This window comes from Ursus arctos, unplaced genomic scaffold, assembly GCF_023065955.2.
Source record: "Ursus arctos isolate Adak ecotype North America unplaced genomic scaffold, UrsArc2.0 scaffold_7, whole genome shotgun sequence".
In the NCBI taxonomy this organism is placed as follows: Eukaryota; Metazoa; Chordata; class Mammalia; order Carnivora; family Ursidae; genus Ursus; species Ursus arctos.
Window position 1 is genome coordinate 48505366 of NW_026623089.1, and position 24682 is coordinate 48530047.

The 24682-nt window shown below is 42.7% G+C and overlaps 1 protein-coding gene and 1 long non-coding RNA gene across 11 annotated transcripts in view; one reads left to right on the forward strand and one right to left on the reverse strand.

The window, feature by feature from the left end:
• KCNMA1 (potassium calcium-activated channel subfamily M alpha 1) overlaps positions 1-24682 on the forward strand; it is a 717414-nt gene that overhangs the window by 658509 nt on the left and 34223 nt on the right. For 8 of the 9 annotated variants that reach the window (XM_057308339.1, XM_048218924.2, XM_026504523.4 and 5 more), the window contains 2 exons: positions 15186-15299; positions 20040-20170. In XM_057308339.1, the coding sequence (XP_057164322.1) occupies positions 15186-15299; positions 20040-20170 (245 nt within the window). Of the gene's footprint in view, positions 1-15185; positions 15300-16061; positions 16143-20039; positions 20171-24682 lie in introns of all 9 variants that reach the window. The other variant, XM_057308341.1, reaches the window with a different exon arrangement.
• LOC113259212 (uncharacterized) lies at positions 5738-17021 on the reverse strand. 2 transcript variants are annotated; one of them, XR_007189985.2, is made up of 7 exons: positions 16856-17021; positions 14698-14903; positions 9769-12402; positions 8724-8793; positions 7276-7492; positions 6746-6789; positions 5738-6630 (listed from the first exon to the last, which is right to left on the reverse strand). It is a non-coding gene; the product is annotated as an uncharacterized LOC113259212 (long non-coding RNA). The 2 variants fall into 2 exon arrangements; XR_006410120.3 differs by having other exon boundaries at positions 8724-12402.

The following is a 24682-nucleotide window of genomic DNA, read 5'->3' on the forward strand; positions in this document are numbered from 1 at the left end:
GGACCACACAATGAAGCTTCTCTATGAAGCAGAGAGGCTTGGCCTCAGACAGCTCACTGAAGTATCCAGAGTTGCCATGGGCAGAGTAGGGCCCATGCTGCTCCAGCTAGGTGATAATGACACCTGTCTTCCCTCCTTGGCCTCTATTTTCTTCAAAAAAAACAAACAAACATATATATATATATATATATATATATATATATATATATATATATATATATATATATATGTATATATGGTTGCTATTATTTTGGCCCTCAGCCAGGAGACCTGGGAAACTTCTCGTTTTTAATTGGGGAAGGGGTCTTGGATCCCTTTAAGTACCTACTAAAACGATGGATCTTTTCTTTGTCCCTCCCCATACCTCCCCCTAGTTGTATGCAGAAATATTTGCATACAGATTCAACAAATTTGCCTAGCCCGTGGGTTTTCCACTCTAGCTGCACATTGCAATCAACCAAGGAACTTTCAAACCCCACCCAAGCCACGTCCCTGAGCAGTTAAACCAGACTTGATACAGGCAACAGAGATCCCAAGGTGCAGCCTGGGTTGAGAAGCACAGAGCTAGCCTCTTCGTTACTCGAGGTCACCATCTATGATTCTCACATGGGGCTGCTGATTCAGTAAGTCTGTCTGCATCTCCATGGACCTGGCAGCTTCCCAAGGGTGCTTTTGGGTACGTTTGCAACGCATGTAAGGGACATTATAAAAATGCGAGTTATATGAGAAATGAACTTTGACTCATGAACTTCCAGGTGGTTCCCAGCCATGGGAGTGCACAGGAGAGGTCAAGGCAGGTGGGTCCAGGTAGTTCTCTGAATGCCTAATCCTCATCGGCAGTGAAGGAAATGGAAGAATTTTGAAAATCAATCAAACCCTGGGTACAACGACAAAGAAGGACAGTAAATAAAGAGTCCGTCATGGGTGAAGTTTCACACTTAATCCATAAACCTACTTTTAACAGGCCCCCAGGTGATTATAGATTCACGGTGGCTTTCTTTTTATTGAATTATATGAGGCGGTTCCACATTTCTAAAGGAAGTCCAGGTATGTCATTTGTTTGTTTGTTTATTTATTTATTTATTTATTTATTTATTTGCATTTAGGATACTGTAGATTTTTTAAAAACCCTCTTTTTATGAGCATTAATTATATACCATGCAAGGAAGCAATTGCCTCTATGTTATGAAATATTAAATCAAAATGCTTCCTGTTCCCAGATGTCCCAGAGATAAATACAGCAGTATTTTGAAGCCCCTCTTGGAGCTGTTTTGCCTGCAAATTTATTGTTTTGTCTCCATTTTCAGAAAGCCCTGTTTTCTGTGAAGTATAGCACTCTAGGTAGTTTTTAAGACGCAAACTCCTCTGGAGTTGCCTGTGTCGGCAACAGCTCTTATGTAGATGGCACACGAGGGATGGCGCAGTGATCTGCTCCTTTAAGATGACAAATGGGCAGAGAGCGTTATTGTCTTTGATTGCACGCCTTACATCATCTGTATGTAGGAATAAAAGGGCCATACTTTATCTTTAGCCATTTTATAAATATTTAAGTCCTTAGAGTTGCCTAAAGATATTAAAGCATATTTTACAGTAGTCGGAATATAAATATTATATATAGCGCAAGATACCAAAGTAGTTTAATGAATTCATAATTTTCTGTTCACATTTATTGGAATGTGTTTTATGTTCCAAAAGTTCCATTTAAAGAATAAGATACCATTCTGCTTCCTGACAACACACCGAGGGCTGGCCAGCGTTTCGGGCGGGGTCTCGGTTCCAGGGCCTATAGAGGCTTTCATTAAGAAGCAGAAAGGCAGGAAGTCAGTGCACTGGGATCTATTTCCTCAATCTCTACATTTAAAAATATATATCAATAACTTTTTGAATAAACAATTCTGGAGCTTATTTAAATTACAAAGCCTTCCAAAGAGAAAACTTTTTATAGCCCCTTTCCTCTATTTCAAGGAGATTAATTCAAAAACCCTAAGTAAAAGCAATAAAGATGTAGTTTGCAATTTTCCTGTCCTCCCACCCCACCCCCTTTTGTAAACCCTGTCTGCCAGTTTACAGCCTGATGCAGGGTATTGATTTGAACAGTGACTTCCCAGTGCTTTCTGATCATGTCTCTCTAAGTTAAAGAGTTCCAGCTTGCTCCTTACTCTCCCTAAATGCAAGGGAGTGACAGGGAGAATATTACTGCATCTCTTTTCAATTTTCTAGTGAAATATAAAGACTTTCCTCTTTAATATTTCACAAAGTTTCTCCAGTTCCCAGTGGGAGTCCATGCTGGGTAATGTTTGCTAATTACCAACAACAAAACTAGACATACAACGCTGGTAAATTACCTGACCCTTTCCATTTTAATGAGACAACAAGGATTTCGCGAAGTGATGTTGTTTCACTGGTTAATGGTGTCAGCAATGTTGTAATTGTGGGTTGAGACACATTAGCTGAACAACCACATGTAGAAAGGGCTTTCTCTTGACAAGCCCTTTGGAGACTAGAACCATATTATCATTAAGCCTTTGTCATTTGCATGCTGCTAATCACTTACTTTATTATCCCGAGTATCCATTGTCTTTCCTTAATTGCTCTTTAAATTAAAATTAAAAATAGTTCTAAAGCCCACAATGGCTGGGATAGCATCTTGATTATGAAGATAACTTCAAGAAAATGGAACAACTGGTAACATATTGCTGGGATTATGAGAGAGTCCCACTGTTATGTACCGTGCCTGCAGGCCCCAGGGGCCTAATTGTGGCGGTTTCTCTTCCTTTAGCCCATACTGTTTGTTTAATAAATGGTTATTTATGGCCTCTTTGGCCATTATAGCAACTTTGGAGAAAGTACATCCTTCTCATTGGTTTGAGCACTGCAATTTCATTCTCCGGGCCAAGGTATGAAATACAATTGAAAGGCAGGATCTGTGCTAGAGCCTCTGAAAAGAGATCCTCTTGATTCTCCTTGCCAGTGTGTTCTGTACACGTTTACTTTTAAAATTTGGGGTCACGTAAGAGACATAAACTTCAGAGCCGAAAGGGACATTAGAGTCGGCCCCATTTTCCAGATGAAGAAACTGAGGACCAGAGCGGTTGCCATAACTGTAATCACAGAGTAAGAGATGAACCCGGATTGTCTGTTACTGAGTAGAGCGGATGCAAGGCTCCTGACAGGAGGATCGTGCCTTATGGGTTACTCCTGAAAGACGACACGATGTCGTGACTGGAGTGGTGATACGCAGGCTGCGTGGCTGCCATGATACGGTGCATTTAGTGTGGGTCTCTTGTATGCATATATCCACGTGTTTGTTGATACAGACTATGTGCTAGGATGCTAGAAGAAAAAGCTCGTGTCTTCCACTTCCTTAAAAAAAAAACAACCCCATGGACGACTCTGCAGTCATTCCTGAATATCAGGTGATTAAACCCGAGTTATGAGGGTTCCAGTGTCATGTACCATGCCCCAGAATTAGGACGATAGGTTTTTGGAGAACAAGAAGGGATGGGGCCTTGCCTTATCTGCCTCAAATGTATATATGGGAAAACCGAGTTGGGATAAGGCATTGAGTCCTTCTGAGTTCTCATAGTGAGTTAAGGGTTAACCTGGGCTTAAACCCCATGTCTTTTGATTCTCTGTCCATTTCTCGGTCAGCATTACCAGTCTATTGTTGACAACATCGTCATCGTCATCATCAAATAGGTTAGTACCTATGAAGTGCTTCCTCTGTTCCCGGCACTCTTATAAGCAGTTTGCCTGTATTATTTAACTTACCTAATCTTCATGACATATTACTCTCCCATTTTACACATGAAGAGACTGAGACACAGAATTTAAGAAAATTTCCCCAAATCGCAAAGTTAGAAAATGAACAAGGCTGCACTCAAACTCAGGCAGTCTAGCTCCAGCATTCAAGTTTTTAACCACAGTGTTATGGTTCATTTCAGGTTGTGGTCAAGGGTATTGATTATAGTGTAAACGACTTTTCAAAATCAAATTAGCACCAATCAACCTCTTCTTTAGTGAAGATTTGTGGGTATGGGAAATACCTGATCCCAGTTATATATTCATCTGCCAGCATAAACATATATTCAGGAAAGCCTTTAAAACTTAAAAGAAAAAATTTACAGCGCTTTCTGTTAAAGGGCTATCAAATGTTTACCCGGGCTGCTCTCTCAGGCCAGGCGTCCTGTTTAGAGAACCTTTCAGAGACAGCTGGTTGAAAGTTGTCGGGGATGGGATTTTGCTTTTCCTGAATTGCATGGCAATGCCTTGGATCACTTGGCAAGCCCATCTCTTACAGCTCCTTAATTTTCTGTGCCCTTAAGATATGGATGTTTTAGTTTGCCTGGGATTTTGTAGCTCTGGTTTTTGCTACGCTGGCCATTGGTTCATATTAAACCAAACAACTGGGGCCCATTTGGCATTTGGTGTTTTAAAAGTAAAAGGACATTTGAACTACATGACAAATGCTGAAAAACAAAGCCCATAGCACTGAGAGCATAAAGAAACTGTTTATAATGTAAAGGTGGTTACATTTTCAGTCAATCTATCACTTTAATGAGCTCTTTGCATTTCTTTGATTAATGCTCACAAAAGGGGGAGAAAAAAATTGATGTAATGGAAACAAAATGCTATATAGTCTTGGCAGCACAGGGAGGTTTCTGTGTGTTTTATTAGTATCCACTGCATATCACTGTCTTGCAATGTATATGTCTACCTTTTCCCTGGCGTAGCATGCCTCTAGTTTACTGGAAATCTGATCCAGCATGAAAGAGGAGACCCCGTATTAGTGGCAAAACAGCCTTTGACCTCTTGTCGTGGCAGCAAAGAGGGAGGGTCCAGAACAGGAATTTGGAATTAATAATAATGATAAAGAAAAGGCAGACATAGCCCATGCCTTATTGAAGTGAAGAACCCAACAAGTATGAAGACCAAAAAAGGAACCATAAAGACATTGAAAAAACATTTAAACATTAGAATGTAGGAATTCCTACATAACAAGTAGTAATTTATTTATTTAGTTTAAAATAATAAAGAAAATGGAAAAAGCACAGAAAAAGATGTCTTTGTGAAGTAACTAAATGGGGGAGAGAAGTTAGGCAAGGCAGGCTTCCTGGAGGAGGTGAAGGAGGGCCAGGAGGTGGGTTTGGAGGGAAAAGAGGAAACCACATTTCTGAAGTGGGTGAGCCTTGGGATGAGAATCAGCAGGTGCCACTCCTCTGTGTGGGAAACCAGCTCTGACTGCTCCTCCCTCCACCACGTGCCCAGTGCTCTTTAGAGCCACATGAGCATTTGGCATCCTTTCCTCTGAGTTTGAGTGGCTCTTACAAAGTGATTGGAGGTTGACATAGCAGAAATCTGGGAATCTTGGAGATGCACATTTTTTTTTTTCGAGGAAGAGAGAGGGGTGGGTGGGAGGAGCAAGGCAGAGGGAGAGGGAGAGAGAATCCTAAGCAGACTCCCAGCTGAGCGCAGAGCCCCACTGTGAAGCTCAATCCCATGACCCTGAGATCACGACCTGAGCTGAAACCAAGAGTTGGATGTTCAACCAACTGAGTGACCCAGGAACCCTGAAGACTTGCCTTTTAATGGTAAACTTCAGCTGGTTACTTCCATCCTAGAACCATACTTACCCAAATTCCAAACCAAGTGGGATCTCAAAATAACATTTAAGATCTTTAGAGCTCAACAGGGTGTGTCCATCCACCATATCTCAACTCATAAAGATCACATGAGGTTTCAAGCTTTCAAGTTTTTTTCTTTTATTAATTTATAATTTTGATAATTTTTTTCTCATTGCACAAAATATATTCATTTTAGAATATATAGCAAGTACATAAAAGCAAAAAGAAGAAAACACACATTCCCTATAATTTTACCACTTGGACATATTAGTGTTGACACATTAGTTTTGTTTCTGTAGATATAAATATTTCCCCTCAAAAAGGGATCATATATATTAGTATATAACCTATGTTTTTCCACAAATATTTTATCATAGACTATTTTCTATGTCATTAAATATTTTTCTGCCTTATGTTTAGTGGATTATACTTGACATAATCACTTTCCTAAAACAGAACATTCTTGTTTTCAATTTAACATTGTTACTTAATAACTACAAATGAAGACTATTGTAACCAAATCTTTCATATAAGGAAATTAGGGCTATATGCATGTTTTTAGAAGTGAAATTGCTTAGGTCAAAGGGCACATGAAATTTTAAGTCATTTCATTTCTATCAACAAAGTTCGTCTTATTTTTAAGTTGTAAGATGAATGCAGAGGGAATAAAAAAAGCAATTGAGATGTGGAAAATTCACTATGACACCATGAGCTCTGGGGCAAATGAAGATATTAGACCAGATAAATATTAGATTTCTTTCCAAATCTTGGTTGCGTTTGAGTTTGAGTAATTTTGTTCCTTCCTTCCTTCCTTCCTTCCTTCCTTCCTTCCTTCCTTCTTTCCTTTGAGAGGTAGATATTGGGACAGTAAGCTCTTTGGGCTTACTTTAAGGAAAGACATTGTCTGCTTAATGAAAATCAATGAGCAAACAGCTATAGAGAACTTTGGTTGGTTGGTTGGTTGGTTTAGTTTGCTTTGGTTTGATTCAGACCCAAAACACAAATTCTAAAAAAAAAAAAAAATGAGGTACATTACATAATGGATAGAGCCAGCTTCCCAAGGCATTCATCAAATATGGTCTCTAGAAAAAAGTACTGCCAACAATATCAATATTACTTACCGTAAATAGCAGAAATGGAGGTCACACTGACCCAGATCTTGTGCCTGGTCATTGGAAGTGAAAAGGAAAGCTTAAATGAAGATACAGTTATTTGTTTTAATATAAAACCAGACATGCATGAGCTATTTCGCCAAGCAAACAGATTTTCTGTTTGGAACATTTTGGTTGTAAGAGATAGAAGAAGTTCAACTCAAAAAGGCTTAAACAAAAAGAGAATCATAGAACTGAGGTGCCTGTGGCTTCATGCACATGGGCCCCCAAGCTTGAATGATGTCAGAGCTCTGTCTTATTCTCTTCACCTCTTGACTCATTGGCCCCATGATGGGCTCAATGGTCACCCGCAGCCCCATACTTCCCTCCTTCTGGCTTTGCGACCACAGCAAAAACAAAAAACAACAACAAAAAACCCCACAAACAAACAGTCTTTTTACACAAAGTCCTGGGGAAAGCATGGGTTGGCTCTAGCTTGGGGGACAGGTTCATCTTAAACCAGCCATGTGCCCAGGATATTGGGGGACCATCTTGCTGACCTTGTGAAGTCACACTGTCTGTCTTCATGTTGTCACTCCTGTCACCAGGTTGGGGACAAGGTTGCCCTCCACCTCTCCCCACCCATCGTGAAGTGAGTTCCTTGTGTGGAGAAGGACTTGGAGGGAAGCAGAGAATCATCTTTCCTGGTTCTGCCACCAACTGGTTCTGTGACCTTGGGTATAGTAACTCCTTTGCTCTGAGCCTCAGTTTCTTCATCTGTGAAATGGAGAGATTGATTAGAGGATTTCCAAAGTTCTTGAGTCTCTAACATAGAGTGATTGGTAAAGAGGCCAGGGAGAACCAAAGGTGTGGTTTAGGTTTCTCAGAATTGTCTATTTATATGGTTTCTAAGTTCTGCTTTTAGGGACTGGCTTGGGCCAGTTATCGACTCCAAGCACATGAGCTATTTGGTTCAGATTGGCAGGGGCATTCCCCGCCGCCGTCCCCCCTCCCCCCTCCCCCCCAGCTCCGCAAACTCTGTCCTTCAGCACCCTGTCTCGGGTTAGCACACTTTAGCCTCCTAAGCAGAAAGCGGTGGGTTGAAGTGCCCTTTGGACGGTGTCAGAAGATGCTGCCTTGGTGAATTATCATTTTTTTATTGAGTCAACACTGGTCAGTTGCCTGGCCTTCACGACCTGGGACTCCAACTTTGTAGGACACCCCAAAAACTACTATGAAAAAATATTACGAGGTTAAACTAAGATTTTCCCTTGACTGGGTTGCTTTCATAGACTTTCCAAAAATCAGTCTTCCAAATCAAGCCTCTGCGTGTGGATGTTTCCCCTACACGTTAGAAAGCAGAGGCGGCCGTGCTTCTCTACGTGGAATTTTCTTGACTTCAGCTGCTGAAGAATTTGTTGGAATACACGCTGCACAATGACTACTGTGGCTATTACTGCACTTGCTCAGGGGAGCTATTCGGATGTCTCATTTATTGGCGCTTAATAGATTAAAAGTCCAAATTGAGTCTCATGATATAAGCCTAATCAAGTTCTAATCTGCATAATTTTCCCATAAGCAGCAATGGGAAATTTGGATAATTTATGTTTCAGCAGTTGCCAATCATGTGTTAAATAGCATTGTTGCATTTACTTATCAAAATATTTTTATTGATCTTCACTTCATCTGACATTTCACTTTGGGATTTTTTTTCCCTGGCATTAACAGGAAATTTAATTCATCTCATAGATGATGTAATATGAGATGTTTCTCTTGATCTTAACATGTCTTTATAGATCATTTTTAACGGTGATCTTTTCCTTTTACAACTTCATATTGAATACCTGTCTCAGCAAAGCTAGATGACTCGGCCTAATTTATTTCCCTAGTTTAACGTAGCATATGGATTTCTAACCATCATTTATATGCACACAATAAAAGATAATTTGGCCCACCATTTGAACCAATTCCTTTATGTTAAATCTATGAGGGCGGGAGAGGCACTTACCTTCATTTCTCCATCTATTCTAGGGGAGGTGATTGATAAGAATTTCCATCTCTCTCTCTCCCTGGAAAGGCTTGGGGATTTAACGAGGGAAGATTTAGAAAGTACTTTGTGTTTTCCCCCATGGAAAAGTACCGTAATAAAGCATTTATTATATGTACCGAGTTGTGCATGCTACTGTACCAGAGCAAGTTAAGCATAACTACAATGGGTCCCAGTTGTTATCTGCTGTTGTTTAAAAGTGAAAACAGCAAAAGAGTAGGACTGGCTCAGGGTGCCTGGATGGCTACGTCAGTTAAGTGTTTAACTCTTGATACCAACTCAAGTCTTGAGCTCAGTGTTGTGAGTTCAAGCCCCGTGACTTAACAACAAAAACGTAAGACTGGCTCAGGCCTCCAACTTGCCCGTCTGGGTCAGTCCCTGAGAAGGGGGGAGCGTCCCACACAGGGGGAAGGCAGCATGGACATGGTTATCCATAGGCTCTGATATCAGCCTTCTGGTCAACTCCCAATCTGCCATTTACCAGCTGGTTGTGCTTGAGGAAGTTCTTGGACTGTTCTGAATCTTATTTTCCTTATCTACCAAATGGGGATATTAACAGTGCCAACACTCATGGAGTTGTTCGGAGGAATAAATGCGGTGGTCCACGAAAAGCACCCACTGCAGCTTTAACTCCTAATGAAGGTTGTGGCCCGGTGGTTTAGAGGAGACCTGCGGTCAGGTAATTACCTGGGTTCAGGTAATCAGATCTGCTGATTCCTAGGTGTGTGCCCTGGGGCAGGTTACTTACCTTCTCGTGTTGCATTTCCTCATCTGCAAAATAGTTGTGTAGATAGGATGGTTCTGAGAACCAAAGTGATTCCATGGACAGAGTTCAGTATATAGTAAGCACTCAGTAAATGTTCGCGAATTTTTTTCTTGAGGTTCTAGTTACACCTATCTTCTTCACCCCCAATTATCTTAATCAGTCTGGATCTAGAACATTCTTGCCTTTGTTTTGAGTTCCATACAGACAGTGATGTTGAGTCTCATTTTCTAATGCACTCACCTCTGCGTTGCCGTGGGACCCAACCCAAGTCTAGAAGTCTAGTCATTCTCGATGGTATAGATCTTGTCCGAGCCACAGCCTTTTTTCCTTTCCCTCCAACTGCATATGCCTCATGGATGCTTTACTTAGATGCGTGCAGGCAGCAGGTACCCGAAACAACTAATAAACAAATGAAACCTTGGTGATCTCCTTTGTATCGCCTTCTAGCTCTTCTCCGTGAACTTCTTAGGAATGGCCGAAATGTTTGTGTTAAATTCTTTAACTTGAAGCCATCCTAACTGAAATAGCCTTGTCTCATTAAACTAAAGGAACTTAAATTACTTAAGATAACCTCCCTGGCGGGGGCTGAGTGCTACCAACCCTTGAAATAACCAATATCATGAAAAGAACATTAGACACTGCTGGTTTTGTTCACCTGAACCCAACAGTGGCACTGATGGTTAGGAACACAAATGCTGGAAAAGAATGCAGAGAGTAGTAAAAACCATTTTAGGAGCTTTGGAACTCAAGAAGGAAGTTTTATATCCCTAAATAATTAATAGTGGGAGAGTAGGTCTGAAGAAAGAAGGCTCCAGAGAGATTCTGTGGTTGTTATAAGGAATTAAGAAACTTTCTTAGTCTTTCTTAATAACTGGCCCCAGTTTTTGACGTACCTAAAGAAAATCCTAACCATCTCCCTGTGCAAAAATCTTTGTTCCTTAGATATTCTGAAATTCATTTTTATCACTGAATTGATCTGATTATTCCTACCAAAATGGATTCACACTGCTCATTGCCTTCCCGTTAATTTTCTAGGGTTTTCTCTATGCGAATTTTTTTTTTTTAATATGCCGAAAGCTTCCTCAATTCTTTATCCATAGGGAAGAAGTGGTGATGGATATTATACCTATCCACAAATATTTACCTAGAGTGGTATTATCAACAGTGGTCGAATTTTTGAGTACTTGCTTTACACCAGGCATTATACTAAATGTTTTGAATACACTGTTTCATTTTATCCTTAAAATCGCCCTATGTATGATATACTTTCAGCTTATAGACAAAGAAACAGAGGCTTACAGAAAGTCAGAGCTCACAGTTATGTAGGTTGTAAGTAAATGAATCAGAATTTGAACCCAAGACAACTGACTTCGAAGTCCATACTTTGAACAATTCCACTCTATTTCTTCTCTACGGGCAGGCATTCTAAAGACAGTCTAGGAAGATTTAAAAAAATAGAAAACCCAGAAAGGTCACATAAGCCCCTCCCATCTGCCCTCGAGGATTGGAACGGGGAGGGGCCTTCAATTTAACGAGATCAGGTCATCTTTGAAAGTCATTTTTAGCTCCAAACTTGTTTCCTATGGCCATGCTCAAAAGAGAAAGTGAGGACACATCTAAAAAATCAGGAGGCCATCTCAGTAAGAGTGATTGGACTTGAATCTTTTCCTGATTGAGAACCTCTCATCCTATCTCTCTGATGCCAACATTCTTAGTCCTCTCTCCTGGCAAAATAAGTGCTTGTTTCTAAACTTAATTTTTCAAGTGTTAGTTTAACTAATGGAAGGAGAGTTTGCCAGTTTCACCGTTCTCCAGTCACAGATGATGATCCCTGGAGTATATTCCACGTGTCTGTGATCACAAATGCAGAACTAGAGTGCTGTTTTAGGTAGTCAGAGATGTATCCACTGCAGTAACAATGACGGGGTGGGGAGCAAGACAATCAGGAAACCTGGACACAACTTAGAGCTGTCCCTTAATCAACTGCAGCTATGACGAATAGGATAGATGCCATCAAGGGCGAGACTGCGTCGTCTCTTCTGAAGGAAGGTGCCTGAATTTCTCTTCTCTCCAAGGCCATTTAGGGTCAGCCCCATCATTTCAGACCATATTAGGACCTCTAAGTCAACAATGTTAACGAAATCTGTTCATCTTTAACACAAGTCTATAGGAGGGGGAGAAAAAAAAAAGATGAAGTCTATTTCTTTTGTCTCTGCCTTTTGCTTTGAACAATAGGTAGCTAGAAAAGTAGCAAAGGAGAAAGAGACATTATCATTGCTGAAGTTTTCTTGCCAACAAAAGCACCCTGTTCTTGAGGTCATGCATAGGAGAGAGAAGGGACTTTTAATGGAGAGATGTCTTTGGACACCCACCATAGTTTGTCAGTTGCAGATGCTAATGGAACCAGGCTTGGCGACTGAAGGGGAAAATGGAATATGAAAGCAAAATGAAATAGGCCTATGAGGCAAGCATGTCATTTCTAAATGAAGGTTTAATGCAAAGGAGTTGAGTCTTTTCACAGCTGAAAATGGAATCTTTAAATAAGATAAAATAAAAGGATGCTGTGGCTTGTTGCAGGTTCTGTAATGAAATACAGTTTTCCTAATACCGTGTGACCTGCATTTCTCCCTGTTTTATGGGTGCTATTCCTTGACGCACAAACCCGTATTTTCTCAAGTCAGCATTTGATGATGGATGTCAAAATACAGGCCATGTATTATGCATATAGCATTACCGATTTAAGGTGTTTACTTGTCAAGTTGAAGAAATTCAAAAACGTCACATCCACCAAAGCTGCACAGCTGTCACTTGGAGTTTTTCATGCTTTTGAATGAAACTTCTGATGGAAACGGTTTAGTTTTCCCCTTCGCTATTCTGGGGAAGAAAACAGCTAGCATTTAAAATGCGTGTTCTTGGTTGTGTGGTTGGCTGAAAAATACACATTCCAAAGTTTAGAAAGAGGGACATTATACTGTCACTCGAAATTACTTACCCTGTGCCCAGTATATCAACGCAAAGAATAAAATTAAATGCAATCAGAGAATGAATAGTAAATAAAACTTTTCTTTTCTGTCTGAAAGTATGACATTCAATAGTATGAGATTTATACACAGGGAAGCAGAAAATAGGAAGACCATTGTATATTTTGCTAGCATTTCATGCATTATGCACCTCCAAAACCACAGGCAATTGTTGAACACCTGTAATTTCATTCCTGATATAGATGGAGATTCACGCATCCCATAAACCAGAATCAATCCAACATGGCCACATTACTGGAGACTAGGTCAGGGATCTGGCCACACAGTCTGTTTGGAATTTTGTCCTTGGAAACTTAGCAAGTGACATTGTATCTGCAAGTCCTTAATTCACTGCTAAGCCCTCATAGCCAATCCCCCAAGGGCAAAGAGAAACCAAAGTGAATGTGAACATCTGTCTGCCTGTTTGCCTGCCTGCTAAGGTTGGGAGCAAATTGGGTCTTGCTGCCAGCACAGAGTTGATGGTAGCACCGTCATGTGCTTCACTTGATAAAATTAATTTTCACCAAATGAATATATGAGGTAAATAAATGTCTCGTGTTTCTAGGTCTCTGTGCACATCCTTAAAGAGGCAGCCGTTCAGCCTTGAAGTTATGGTTGGGCCAGGCTCATTCTAAGATGTGCTTGGGATTTGGGTCTGAGAAACCCAAACGGCAAAAATCAGAAATCAAGTGGGCTACTTTCCGATTTTCCATGCCTTCTAGTTTACTGTATGAGGTCTGTGTTTGGCACCCCGGGGAGTTCTGGGACCCCTGACAAGCCGGGGGCATATGCAGTAGTTAGGACGACTTCCGCTGAAAATGAAAAGAAAATTCTTCATTTAGGCTTACACAAAAGGAAAAATATATACAGTTGACTCTTGAACAATGGGGGAGTTAAGGAGTGCCAGCCCCCGCACAGTTGAAAATACGTGTATAACTCTTAAGTTCCCCAAACTCAACTACTAATAGCCTACTGGTGACTGGAGCCCGAGTGATAAACATAAACAGTTGAGGAACCTACATTTGGTATATTGTGTGTATTATACACTAAATTCTTAAAATGAAGTATGCTAGAGAGAAGAAAATGTTACTCAGAAAGTCATAAGGAAATTACATTTACAGGACTGCATTATATTTATCAAAAAGAATTCGCCTATAAGTGGACCCACACAGCTCAAACCTGTGTTGTGGAAGAATCAACTACGTACATATAAAATTGTGTGCGTGAGTGTGTGTGTGTGTGTGTGTGTGTGTATACAAATAGTGTGTGTGTGTGTGTGTGTGTGTGTGTGTGTACAAAACCAATCTATCCTACCTCAGGATTTTTTACCTTAAGAAATTATATGTGTGTATATATATGTATATATACATATATATATAATTATATATATAATATATAAAATATCTACATAATCTCATTGTCATAGTGTATATTATAATCTCATTTGTATATACGGTATATAAAATCTCATGTAGCAAGAAATCCTGAGGTCAGCTGGTTTGGGCTCTAAGGCTAGCTAATTTAGTAACTCAAGGATAGTTCTTTGTATCCTATTTATTTGTTTATTTTGAGAGAGAGAGAGTGGAGGAGGGGCAGAGGGAGTGAGAGAGAGAATCCCAAGCAGGCTCCATGCCCAGCCCAATGCAGGGCTTAATCCCATGACCCTGAGATCATGACCTGAGCTGAAAACAAGAGCCCATGCTTAACTGCCTGAGCCACCCAGGTGCTCCCTCAAGGATAGTTCTTTCTATCATTAAGTCTTCCCATCATTCTTTCAGCCAGTCTCATGAAGCTGGCTTTGTCTTCAGCTGGTGCCCATCCTAGTTGCAAGATGGCTGCCACAGTTCCAGGCACTACAGGTACAAGAGCAATATCCAGTGAATTAAAAGAGACTCTCTTAAGAGAATCTCTTCCTGTGTGATTCTTTCTAAGAGCAAGGAAACACTTCCTAAAAGTCCCCAAGCAAATTTCCTCCCACTTCCCTTTGACCAGAATCTGTCAAAAACCCCAGCTTGTGTCACTCCCTGGCAAGAGAATAAGTAATCAGTCGGTTTACGGTAATAGTCAGGATAGGTTAGGTTATGCTGTGGTAACAACAACAAAACAATCCCCGGTGTCTTCAAGCAACACAGATCACCGCTTCACTCACTCAGAATGCTTTGTGGTCCGGGTTACTGTCCAGGCTACTGTTCATCTCCATAGTAACCCATGTTCCCATGGTTGCCACAGTCTGGGAAGGGAGGCAGAAAGTCAAATATTTGTACCAGAAGCTATGGTATACATTGTTTCACTTTTCATGGGCCAAAGCATTTCCTAGGTCACATGGAGGCACAGAGGTACAATCTTCTTGTCTGCCTGGAAGGTGAGGGCAACAAAAATCTGTGAGCAAGATCAATAATTGCTGTAGAGACTCATTTTTAGGGAGCTATCAAGGCAGGTTAGAATTATTTAAAATGGCCTCCTACTTTGTCCTTCACAAAAGCAACACATCAGAGTTTATCCTGGGAGTGCTAATTGTTAACCTGTGAATAATGCATAAACTACTTTTTTTCGATTGTGTATGTATATTATACTCATCTTATTCCCAATCTTTCCATGTCTCTGACTTTTCTCCCTTCTCTCTTTCTTTTCCACTAGGGTTCACACCTCCAGGAATGGACAGATCCTCTCCAGATAACAGCCCAGTGCACGGGATGTTACGCCAGCCATCCATCACGACTGGGGTCAACATCCCCATCATTACTGAACTAGGTAGGAGTGAATGTCAGCTTTGGGCAGATTTTGTTGTCCTCTCTTCCAGCCATGTAGGATATGAGGGTAGCCTGTTTCTTAGCTCGTTCAGCATAGTGGGCTCTAGTAGGGTTTGCTGGGGAGGGGGGAGGTGTAGAGAGGTATGGGTAGCAATATGACAGATTACCAAAAGGAAAACTGATCTATCTTTCCCCTGAGATGACTAGACAGTTTCCTTCATGCTGATCACTGTTCTCAACAGAGCTTGAGATGATGGATTTGAGATTGAGGCATAAATTAAGGAAGGGGGAGGAAAGGAGGAAAGGCATAATCCATGGAACTCTTCCTGGTGATTTTCATTGGAAACCCTTCCAGACAGCTCCTGCAATCAGAGCCCTCCACTGAGGTATGAAGCCTCAGGTCTAAGCCAAACCCATTCTGAGAACTGGGTGGAGGCAACGGGCATTTAATCTATCCTAGTTGAACTTCTCAGCTAACGACCATTTTCAGTGAATGCTACTCTGGCCTAAAATATCATGGTTTGGAGGGCCACGATCACTGGCCAGTGGAACCCAACTTTTAACCCGGCCGCGGCATTCCCTCCTACCATTTGTGAACTTGCAAAGCTGCTGAGTGGTCCCTTCCCCCCACGACAATACTAACCACCCATGGTGCTGGGTCCCCTTGCGTTACAATGTGTTCTCTGTTATTCCCTCACGCTCTTCTTTTTCTGTACTTTCCTCCACTCCCTTTCCCCAACCCTTAAATGCTGTATCCAATTAGCTAAACCTGGCAAGTTGCCTTTGGTCTCAGTCAATCAGGAAAAAAACAGTGGGACGCACATTCTAATGATAACCGAACTGGGTAAGAGGCACTGTTTTCCTTCACATCAGTATCTCCTTTTGTTCCGTTGTTGGTGTTTCCAACTATCATCGGCTTGTTTTTTATTTCACGGGCTGTAACAGAAAGACTACCCCATGGCACTGCTTTGAATGTGTTTTATTTGTGGCTCTGGTTGGAATCGACTGTCTTGTTCTGGCCTTTCTTAATGATTTTTTTCCCCACACAGCATCAGTAAACCTTTGATCACACCCATCTGACCTGGCAGTTGTTTCCAAAGCATCTTTGCTCTAATTCATTTTCTTTGGCCTGGGCCCTTTTTTCCCCCCGCCTTTCCCCGTGTCCCCCTGCTCTCCCGCCTTCTCCCTTATATTCCTCTTGCAACACACTGTCAGTTTGACTGACATGTCTTCACAGCTCTCAGAGAAAGTCAAAGGAGAAATATAAAAATTTTAAGATAAGAAACCTAAGATGAAGCCTTCCCTCCAGCTGTTTATTTTCCTTTATTCTGACTTTATTTGCCTTTTTTTTTTTTTTTTTTTTCCTACGAGGCCTTTTCTCAGAAGCTCTCGTTCTGAAGCCATAAAAGCAGCCAGGTCCTAAGGGACCTTTTCTTACAAAAGCCAGATTTCAAGAAGGGTGCCAAGGATGAGGTTAGCAGCCACCGAGACACAGCCCTGCACTCTGACCCCCACCCAGCTGGCCCAGAGCCTCCCGGAGATTCAGAGTGGACTCACCAGGAAGATGAAGGGTTCTGGTCATGCGTACATTTGTCAGGCCCTTCACACTTCCCCGTGACTGGGTTAATAACTCTGTAAAAGGCACCCATCAGCAGCAGGTCTCAGAACGGGGGATTGATCTTCTAAATAGAGACAGAAAAGTGCTGCCCTGCAGAGGGGTGGATAGAGAGGTGGGGAGCGCCTGCCTTCGGATGACTCACAAATGAAACGAACATGCCATTCTCTTGGCCCCAAAATATATTTCAAAATAAGAGAGCAGGCTTTTAACACAGTAATCTTGCTTGTGAGGCGTCTAGAAACTAAGGAATAAATTGTCCACCATTCAGCACGGCGTTATTGTAGACGTAGCTATTTATCAGGACAGATTCACTCAGGCCAAGGAGCAGCACACTATGTTCTGTTTCCAACAGTAGGAGGGTGTCTTTTTCATGTTTAGAGAAGTTGGCTAAAAGCCTAGGTTTCTGCACTGCTCTTCTCAGGACCTTAGGGAGCTCGTGCAGGCCAGACCACTGGTTGGAAAACTCATCCAAGTATCTTCAACTCAGAAACCTTCAGTGGCCTTTCAAAATCATTACTGCCAGGGATTTCTTTTTCTGTTTGGCGTTCGTGTGCTGCCAACTAACTAGGATATCTTGATTTGTGATTAGGACAAGAGAAAAGAGAAGGTTTGGTGCCCCAAATCTGAGGCTATGATTCAGGCATTCAGTCAGCGTAACTGAATCCCCGTCCCTCACCAGATTTCTGCTCTGAGCTCAGAGACCCTTCCATGTGTTCACATCACCCTTACCTTCTGCGTTAAGCCCTCTTTCCCTGGTAGTCATACCAGCTTTGGCAAGCATACCATCATGGTCTGACCACTTCGCCTCCCCGCACCCCCGGTATATTTACTATTTACCTACATGTTCTGAGATGTGTTCTGCATGATACCAAACCAGCAAAATGTCTTCTAAAAAACACAGAGAATGGCAGGTTTTTAAAACTGTATAGTATATTCCAGTCTTCATCCATTTGGAGAGTTTCAATTGATGTTAGTGGGTCAAAAGCTTCTAGAAGTTCCACAAGAAGGACATGTGTTTAAAGCTACTTAACCTGGTTTCCACTCATCTATGACCATAGAACGTTTGGGGGGGGGGGAGTTAAAAAATCACCTGTTAGCACCACATAATTACTGTTCTGTGATACAGGCTTTGGGTCACACTGTCTGCTCTCCCTCTGAGACTCTCCCAGAAAAATACACAGCATTTTCACTGAACCCTGGTTCCTGCCTTGGAGCTCTTTCCCAATGACCGAGATGCCTGGCTCGCTGACAATCTAGTCATCTCTCCCTACTTGTGACCACTTCCCCTGCAAGCGTACTAGCAGCCCTTCCCTGTGGTCTTGAAAAGAGATAATAGACACCACCCCTTTTGGAGTGTCAATGCACACACCACCCTCAGCTCTTCTACGTAATTAAAACCACGCTCCTCTGCAGATTGTCCGGAGTTCACGTTTTCTGATTCACAAAGCAGGAAGCCTAAACTGTGGCTTCCAATGTACTTTTGGGTAAATGGAGGGAGGAGAAGAAAAGCTACCATTTGGCCCTGTAGGATCCATGAGCAAGGCCTTACTTGCTTTTGAGAGAGGTGGAGGGAAGCTGGGAATTTTCATAATGTAGTAGGGTAGACAGAGCCTTTAATCAGAAAGGCAATCCTGAGAGCAGCTAACATTTATCAAGGTCCTGGGCCAGGCTTACCAAGTACGATCTCAGAGGAGCCTTCTGACAATCTCATGAGAGCTGCTGTTATTTCTCCCATTTTACAGAGAGAGAAACTAAGGTGCAGAATGATGAAATGCGTTGCTTGTACAGAGTCTGTGCAGAGCCTGGATTCAAAGCTTACTGGTCAGAGCCTGCATTTCGCACTCTTATCCACCAGCCTGCAGTTCAAGTGTTGCTGAGCAAAGATGTTCCCCCATTAAAATTTTTCTCGAGAGGAACAAGACGGTGTCATTTAAAACTAATTCCATGCCTAGCCTTTTATCCTATTACCATTTATTCTGCCTTATACAATAAACAAGCAAAAGTTGAAAAAAAAGTTATCCAAAAAGTTACGTTCAGGAAAAAAAAAATTAAAACAATAACTCTAGGAAAGAGAATTCACTCCTGATACATTTAGAAAGGAATCAGAAAAAGGGAACCTCATCTATTCTTTTCCTGAAAGCACCATAATTATTCCAGAAATCATCTCCTCCCCCACCACACACTTTCTTCCCTGTTACTTGCTCTGCAAAACTGATAATTTCTGAAGCCAAGATGGGAATGGAAATTAATTTGTCATTTAATTTTTAATAAGTTAAAGACATCTCAGTGACACAGCCAGTCAGTCTGCTCGTGCCTGCCGGGGGCGTCCCCGAGGACTCCTCCGATGGAGATGAGCCACAGCATCACATGCTGCTTCTCCTGGAGCCGCAGCGCATCAAAGACTGAGCTGTGTAGAAGGGGAAAGGGAGAACGTGGGCGTCCCCACGCCGCTCGGAATGCACAGCGAGTCCTTGTCAGCAAGCAGCCCGTGACAGCCGGGCATCCATCCCACCTGGGGTCACTGTGCTATCAAACAGGGCCCGTCAGGGTGGGCCTGGATTCAGGGCTAGGAACACCAGACCCCCCCCCCCCCCCCCGGGCTGACCCCGGGCAGGCTGTAGGTCCTGCCTGCAGGTGAATTCCTTGCTATGCGCCTTTGCTGTGCTCCTGGTCTCCTGCTCTTCGGTCTCGATAAGTTGCTTTCTTTTCCCGTGGCTAAACTTAGCATCCCAGCATGGCTACTCATGGCTACTCATCCTTGAAATACGTCCATCTCTCAAAGGATTTGGTGACCGAAAAACACTTGAGGGTGTTTTTCGGTCATGATTCTAAAACTATACCAAAGGACTGATCAGCAGCGTCCAGCCGTTCTCCAGCGGTCTGCCATGGAGCAAGGCTGCTTGAACTCATTGCGCTCCAGGCCTGGGAAGCTCGAACAATCACATAGGAGCAGTCCATTGAGTCCGCTGGCTCCTACCCCAAGATTCATCTACAGCTTCTCCCATGCTTCTCTCTCCTTTCTGGTGACTTCAGTGTTGCTAAATCAGTAGCCTGCTCTTTCTCTGGCTTCACTCTGTGTGTGTGTGGTCTTTTGAGCTAATTGTCATTTTACACTTTTTCTAGTGAACGATACTAACGTTCAGTTTTTGGACCAAGACGATGATGATGATCCCGACACAGAACTGTACCTCACACAGCCATTTGCATGTGGGACAGCATTTGCAGTCAGTGTCCTGGACTCGCTCATGAGCGCGGTGAGTGGGTGCGGGATGTGGGAGTGGAGCACTTCCAACCTCCAACATCAACGGCCCGGGACTGGAGCTGGGGCTCCAGGGGAGAGCATGACCACACAAAGCTTGCAATCTAGAAGGGGATACCGACGTTCGTCAGACTGTTGTACAAGTAAACGTTTGATGATGAATTCTTGAAAGTGTGAGGAGGATAAGGAAGAGGGGAGATTTTGTGGGGGAAGAGTATCTCCCCAAAGAAGGAAAGCAAATACAAAGACCTGGCGGTGAAGGAACCCGACAATTTAAGGGGCCAGAGAAAGCCTTCGTAGCTGGGCCACAGTGAGAGAGGGACAGGAGAGGATGAGGCAAGGTGGGACCTGTAAGACCAAGAAACTCATTTTCATGGCTTTGGTTTTTTTCTTAAGATCAATGAGGAGGCACTGAAGGATGGTTTTAAGCTGGCAAGTCATGTGATCAAGTTTATGTTTTAAGAGGATTGTCTTGGCTGGTGTGTGGAGGATGGCTCAGGAGGCAAGATGGCAGCAGGAAGCCTGAATATGAGGCTTTCAAAGTTTGGATGAGGACAGAGCTGGCAGAGCTGGAGGGAGGAGGGTGCATCTGAGTGGTGCTGGTCAGGAAGATTGATAAGACCTGGGGGTAGATGGAATACGAGCAGAAGATGGAGGAGGACGAAGTGTCAAGGGTGACTCCTAGGTCACTGCCCGTCACTGAAATGCAAGTCCTGGGAGAGGACTATGCATGAGGGTCAGGCCTGGCCAGTTCCCTGCTGCTGGGAAGGAATGAAGTAGTAGCAAGGGAAGGAGGGTGGGCTGGCCGAGGGGTCAAAAGCATCATTGGTTTCTTTTATGACTTGATATGCATGCACCAAACAATCAAGGCGTTGTTTTTTCACTTTGAGACCAAAAACAAATAACAGTTAAAAAGTTGGCCCCAGTTCGTGGAGCTCTCTTGAACTGCAAAAGGCAAAAGCAGACTCTAGAATGGGTTATAAGTGGGGATTGTGAAGTGTTCCCACTGAGTGTCTATTTATTATAGAGAAAAGCCTCTTTATTTTGGAATTCTCAAATTCACAATTTATGAAAATACAGACATAAGCTGGATAAAAACTGACCTTTGAGGAATCCATGAAAAAGAGTTTTATTGAACACATTAAAACCATAAACAGAGCTCAGAGAGTTTTTATACACATACGTTTCTTTAAGTGCTTAAGAAGGCTATTCTCCTGAATGTGTTAAACAACTGATATGCTAATTACACATTATTCTTCTCTATTCATTAAAGCTAATCCCAGAAGAACCTCTATTTGAGGAAAGAAAAAACATAAAGCTTTTTAAGACTAATTTAGGTTATTCTATATTCCTGAATGTGGTCCAACTGCAAGCATATCTTATTTTAAAAATTAGAATTATGGATTTAAAAATAATTATGAAACAATATTCATCTGAATTAAGGTTGACCAGGCATCATGCCAGACCTTTGCTTTCCAAAGCCAAGAAAAAGAGAAAAAGGTCACTAGAGAAGGCATTGTCGGTTTCCCAGGACTGGGGATTTCTTTCTGATGGCTTGGTGGTTCTGGGCCTAACCTCTCTACCTGCTAGTGATGTTGGCCTCGGTTTGGGCAAACTCCTCAAGCAAGCCGGAAGGAATGATGAAAGCTGCAGGATGTGCTCATGCAGTGCCTAATTGTCTGTACTGGTCTTCAGTTTCAAACAGATTTCTGTAACTCATCTCTTTGGAAATTTCATTTTGCTTCTGATCCTAATTAGAGAGCTTACAGAAGACCGGTCTCACTAAAAGATGATTAAACTGTGTACAGTAACTTTTTTTTCAAGAGCTCCAAAATACACTATTAACATTTTATAAAATCCAAACTTATAAAATTATTTATGTTTCTACATATCAGACATGCAGGATATTCCAGGCAGCTATATAATTAGCAAGGCCACTTTTTCATACATTATAAAGAATTTCAAAATGATGACTGCAGAGCTTTAAGCCAAGTGAGGAGCCCTTCGGAGCATGGACCGTGGGTGACCGCACAGGCCACACACCAGTGACGCCAGCCCTTCATACCAGTAAGCCAGTAAAATGGATTTTAAGCAGCAAAGAACTTCACCCCTGCCCAACAGAAGGGGCACTGGGTGGCCGTGGGGTGGGGGTAGGGGGCACCCCTGGCTCTGAGCTGTACCACTGTCTGTCTGTAGCACCACCAGGGAGTCAGTCTTGGAAACTCAGATGAAAAATCAAAGTGGGTTGGCTTGAAATTTTTAAAAAGCCATCTCTAATCTCCTTTGAAATGCAAACTGAAGTGTCTGGGAGAGAATGGCTAAGGAGTATATGGATGCCATGGGTCTGCCAGCAGCATTCCTTCTGAATTCCAGCTTGGGAAAAAAAGAGTCTCAGGAATCTGGTAACTGTCATTGTCATCATCTTCAGCTTCATTTATTGAGGGCCCAGAACTGTGCAAGGCATTTCAGCTACAGTGTCTGATCTTTTGGACAATAATGTGAATAAACCTGAAGCAAGACGTATTTAACTCATGCACCGACGGTGACTATGCAGATCATTAGTCAAACGCCTATCTGATTATTCCAGGCCCGGTGTCCCTTGTCTGGGATGCACAGGTTCCACGGTGACATCTTGCATTGGGTCTGGTTCAACAGACCCAGCTGAATCTGGGCCTTCTGACAAAAACGTTACCTGTGATTTCTTTGCATTCCACCCCGGCCCTAATTTATGAAAAAACCCCAGGAGGTTAGTCAAGAACCAAGAACTAGGAGGGAACTGAACAGGTTGGCAGGAATGTAAATGGAGAAACTGAGACCCCTCCAAGCAGCGGGAGCCAGGGGTAAGCTGCCTTCCCAGGCCTTTGCTTACAAGCAACGTCGTGACGTTCGCACACCTCCTCAGATGTCCATGATCTCCTTTCTCTAGCCCCCAAATTGCCCCTTAATCATGTGTCTAAACATCCCCGGAATATTGTCCTTCATAACTCAACTCCTGCTGCTTACTGCTTCGTTTGTTAGAAGAATAATGTTTTGATTCGTCACAGGCATCCCTGAGCAGATAGAGATGTTGCAGCCATGGCCTCGTGGCTCTCTCCTGCTAATCAACAGCAGAAACACATGATCAGAGGGAATAATTATGCTTGTGGGTATCTGCCTCTAGGAAGAGGCTCACAACTCAGCGATGTATTTTTTCAGAGTGGTACCAGCTTGCCGCTCACGCACTCACGGAAAAGATGAAAGGGAGCGTCTCTGTATTTAGAGCTGAAACCGGCGCTCGTGTGTTCAGACTTCTTTTCCACAGACCCCCCCCTCCCCCCACCGCAGCCCCAGTTTGAGTTCTACCTGGCCCCTCCCCAGGCAGAAAAGTCCCGAACCAAGAGCCGGACTGCTCGAATGCAGATCCCATCACCAGCGTTTTCTGGAGGCGTAAGCTTAACCTCTCTGTGCCTCAGTTTTATCATCTTTAGCATTGGGATAATAATAGTACCTACCTTGTAGAATTGTCGAGATAATTAAGGGAGCTAAGGCTGTAAAGTGATTAGGGCAGCGCTCCACGCATGACAAGCTCGATACTCTATTTATTATTATTGATCGTTGCCTTCTCTGGGCACTTACCTACATGCCAGGCACTATTTGGATCCTGGGGATTTAGCAGTGGAAGAGGAAAAAGGAAAACTGCCCTCCTGTTTTCGGAACTTTCATTCTAGTGGGCGATAATTATGACGTGATTACGTCCGTCAGTAATGATAGCTACCGTTGGTAGGAGTAAATGAGTAATATCAAACGGGCGAAACAGGTTTGAAGAACATAAAATCGTTTGGGTGCGGAGACCCGTGTTAGCCACAATGGTCAGAGCAAAGTTGTCTCAGCTGAAAACTTGGAAGCCGACACTGAAAAATCAGAAGAGAGCCCCTGGGGGCGCAGGGGACGAGCCTTCCAAGGCAGAAGAAAGGTGGGGGCAAAGCTGAACAGTGGTGCTGAGCTGACTTTGGTGGGTGTGAGGGAGTCGTGCAAGGCCGTCGTGGATGGAACGTAGTAGATATGGAGCAGGGACATGCAAGAAGCAGTCAGGCAGAGCCATCGTGCACACTGTGAGTATTCTGAGTACAAAAGACCACGTTCAGTCAAGTTCTAAGTCAGGGTTAAGCACTTCACTCATCTTCCTTTGGATACCACCAGGATCCTCCTGAGGTCACTGCTTCCTGTGTGTGCTGGCTGGAAGGGCAAACCCATCACAGAGTTGACTCCCGAAGTAACCCCTGATTATTTTTCTGTCCCACACTCCATCCTAGTGCACTCATTTTAAGAGAAGAAGGGAAGAGAAACAGCACAATATATTGGCCTGAGGACCTGGATTGACATCTGGCTTCTAATGTATCATCTCTCATAGAAGTCTCAAAATGGCACATTGCAGGCAACACCCATCCCACAAACAAGTTCTGCATTTCCCAAAGTTTTTCATTTTTACATGGATTTTTTTTGCCAATATTTTAAAATCATAAGATTA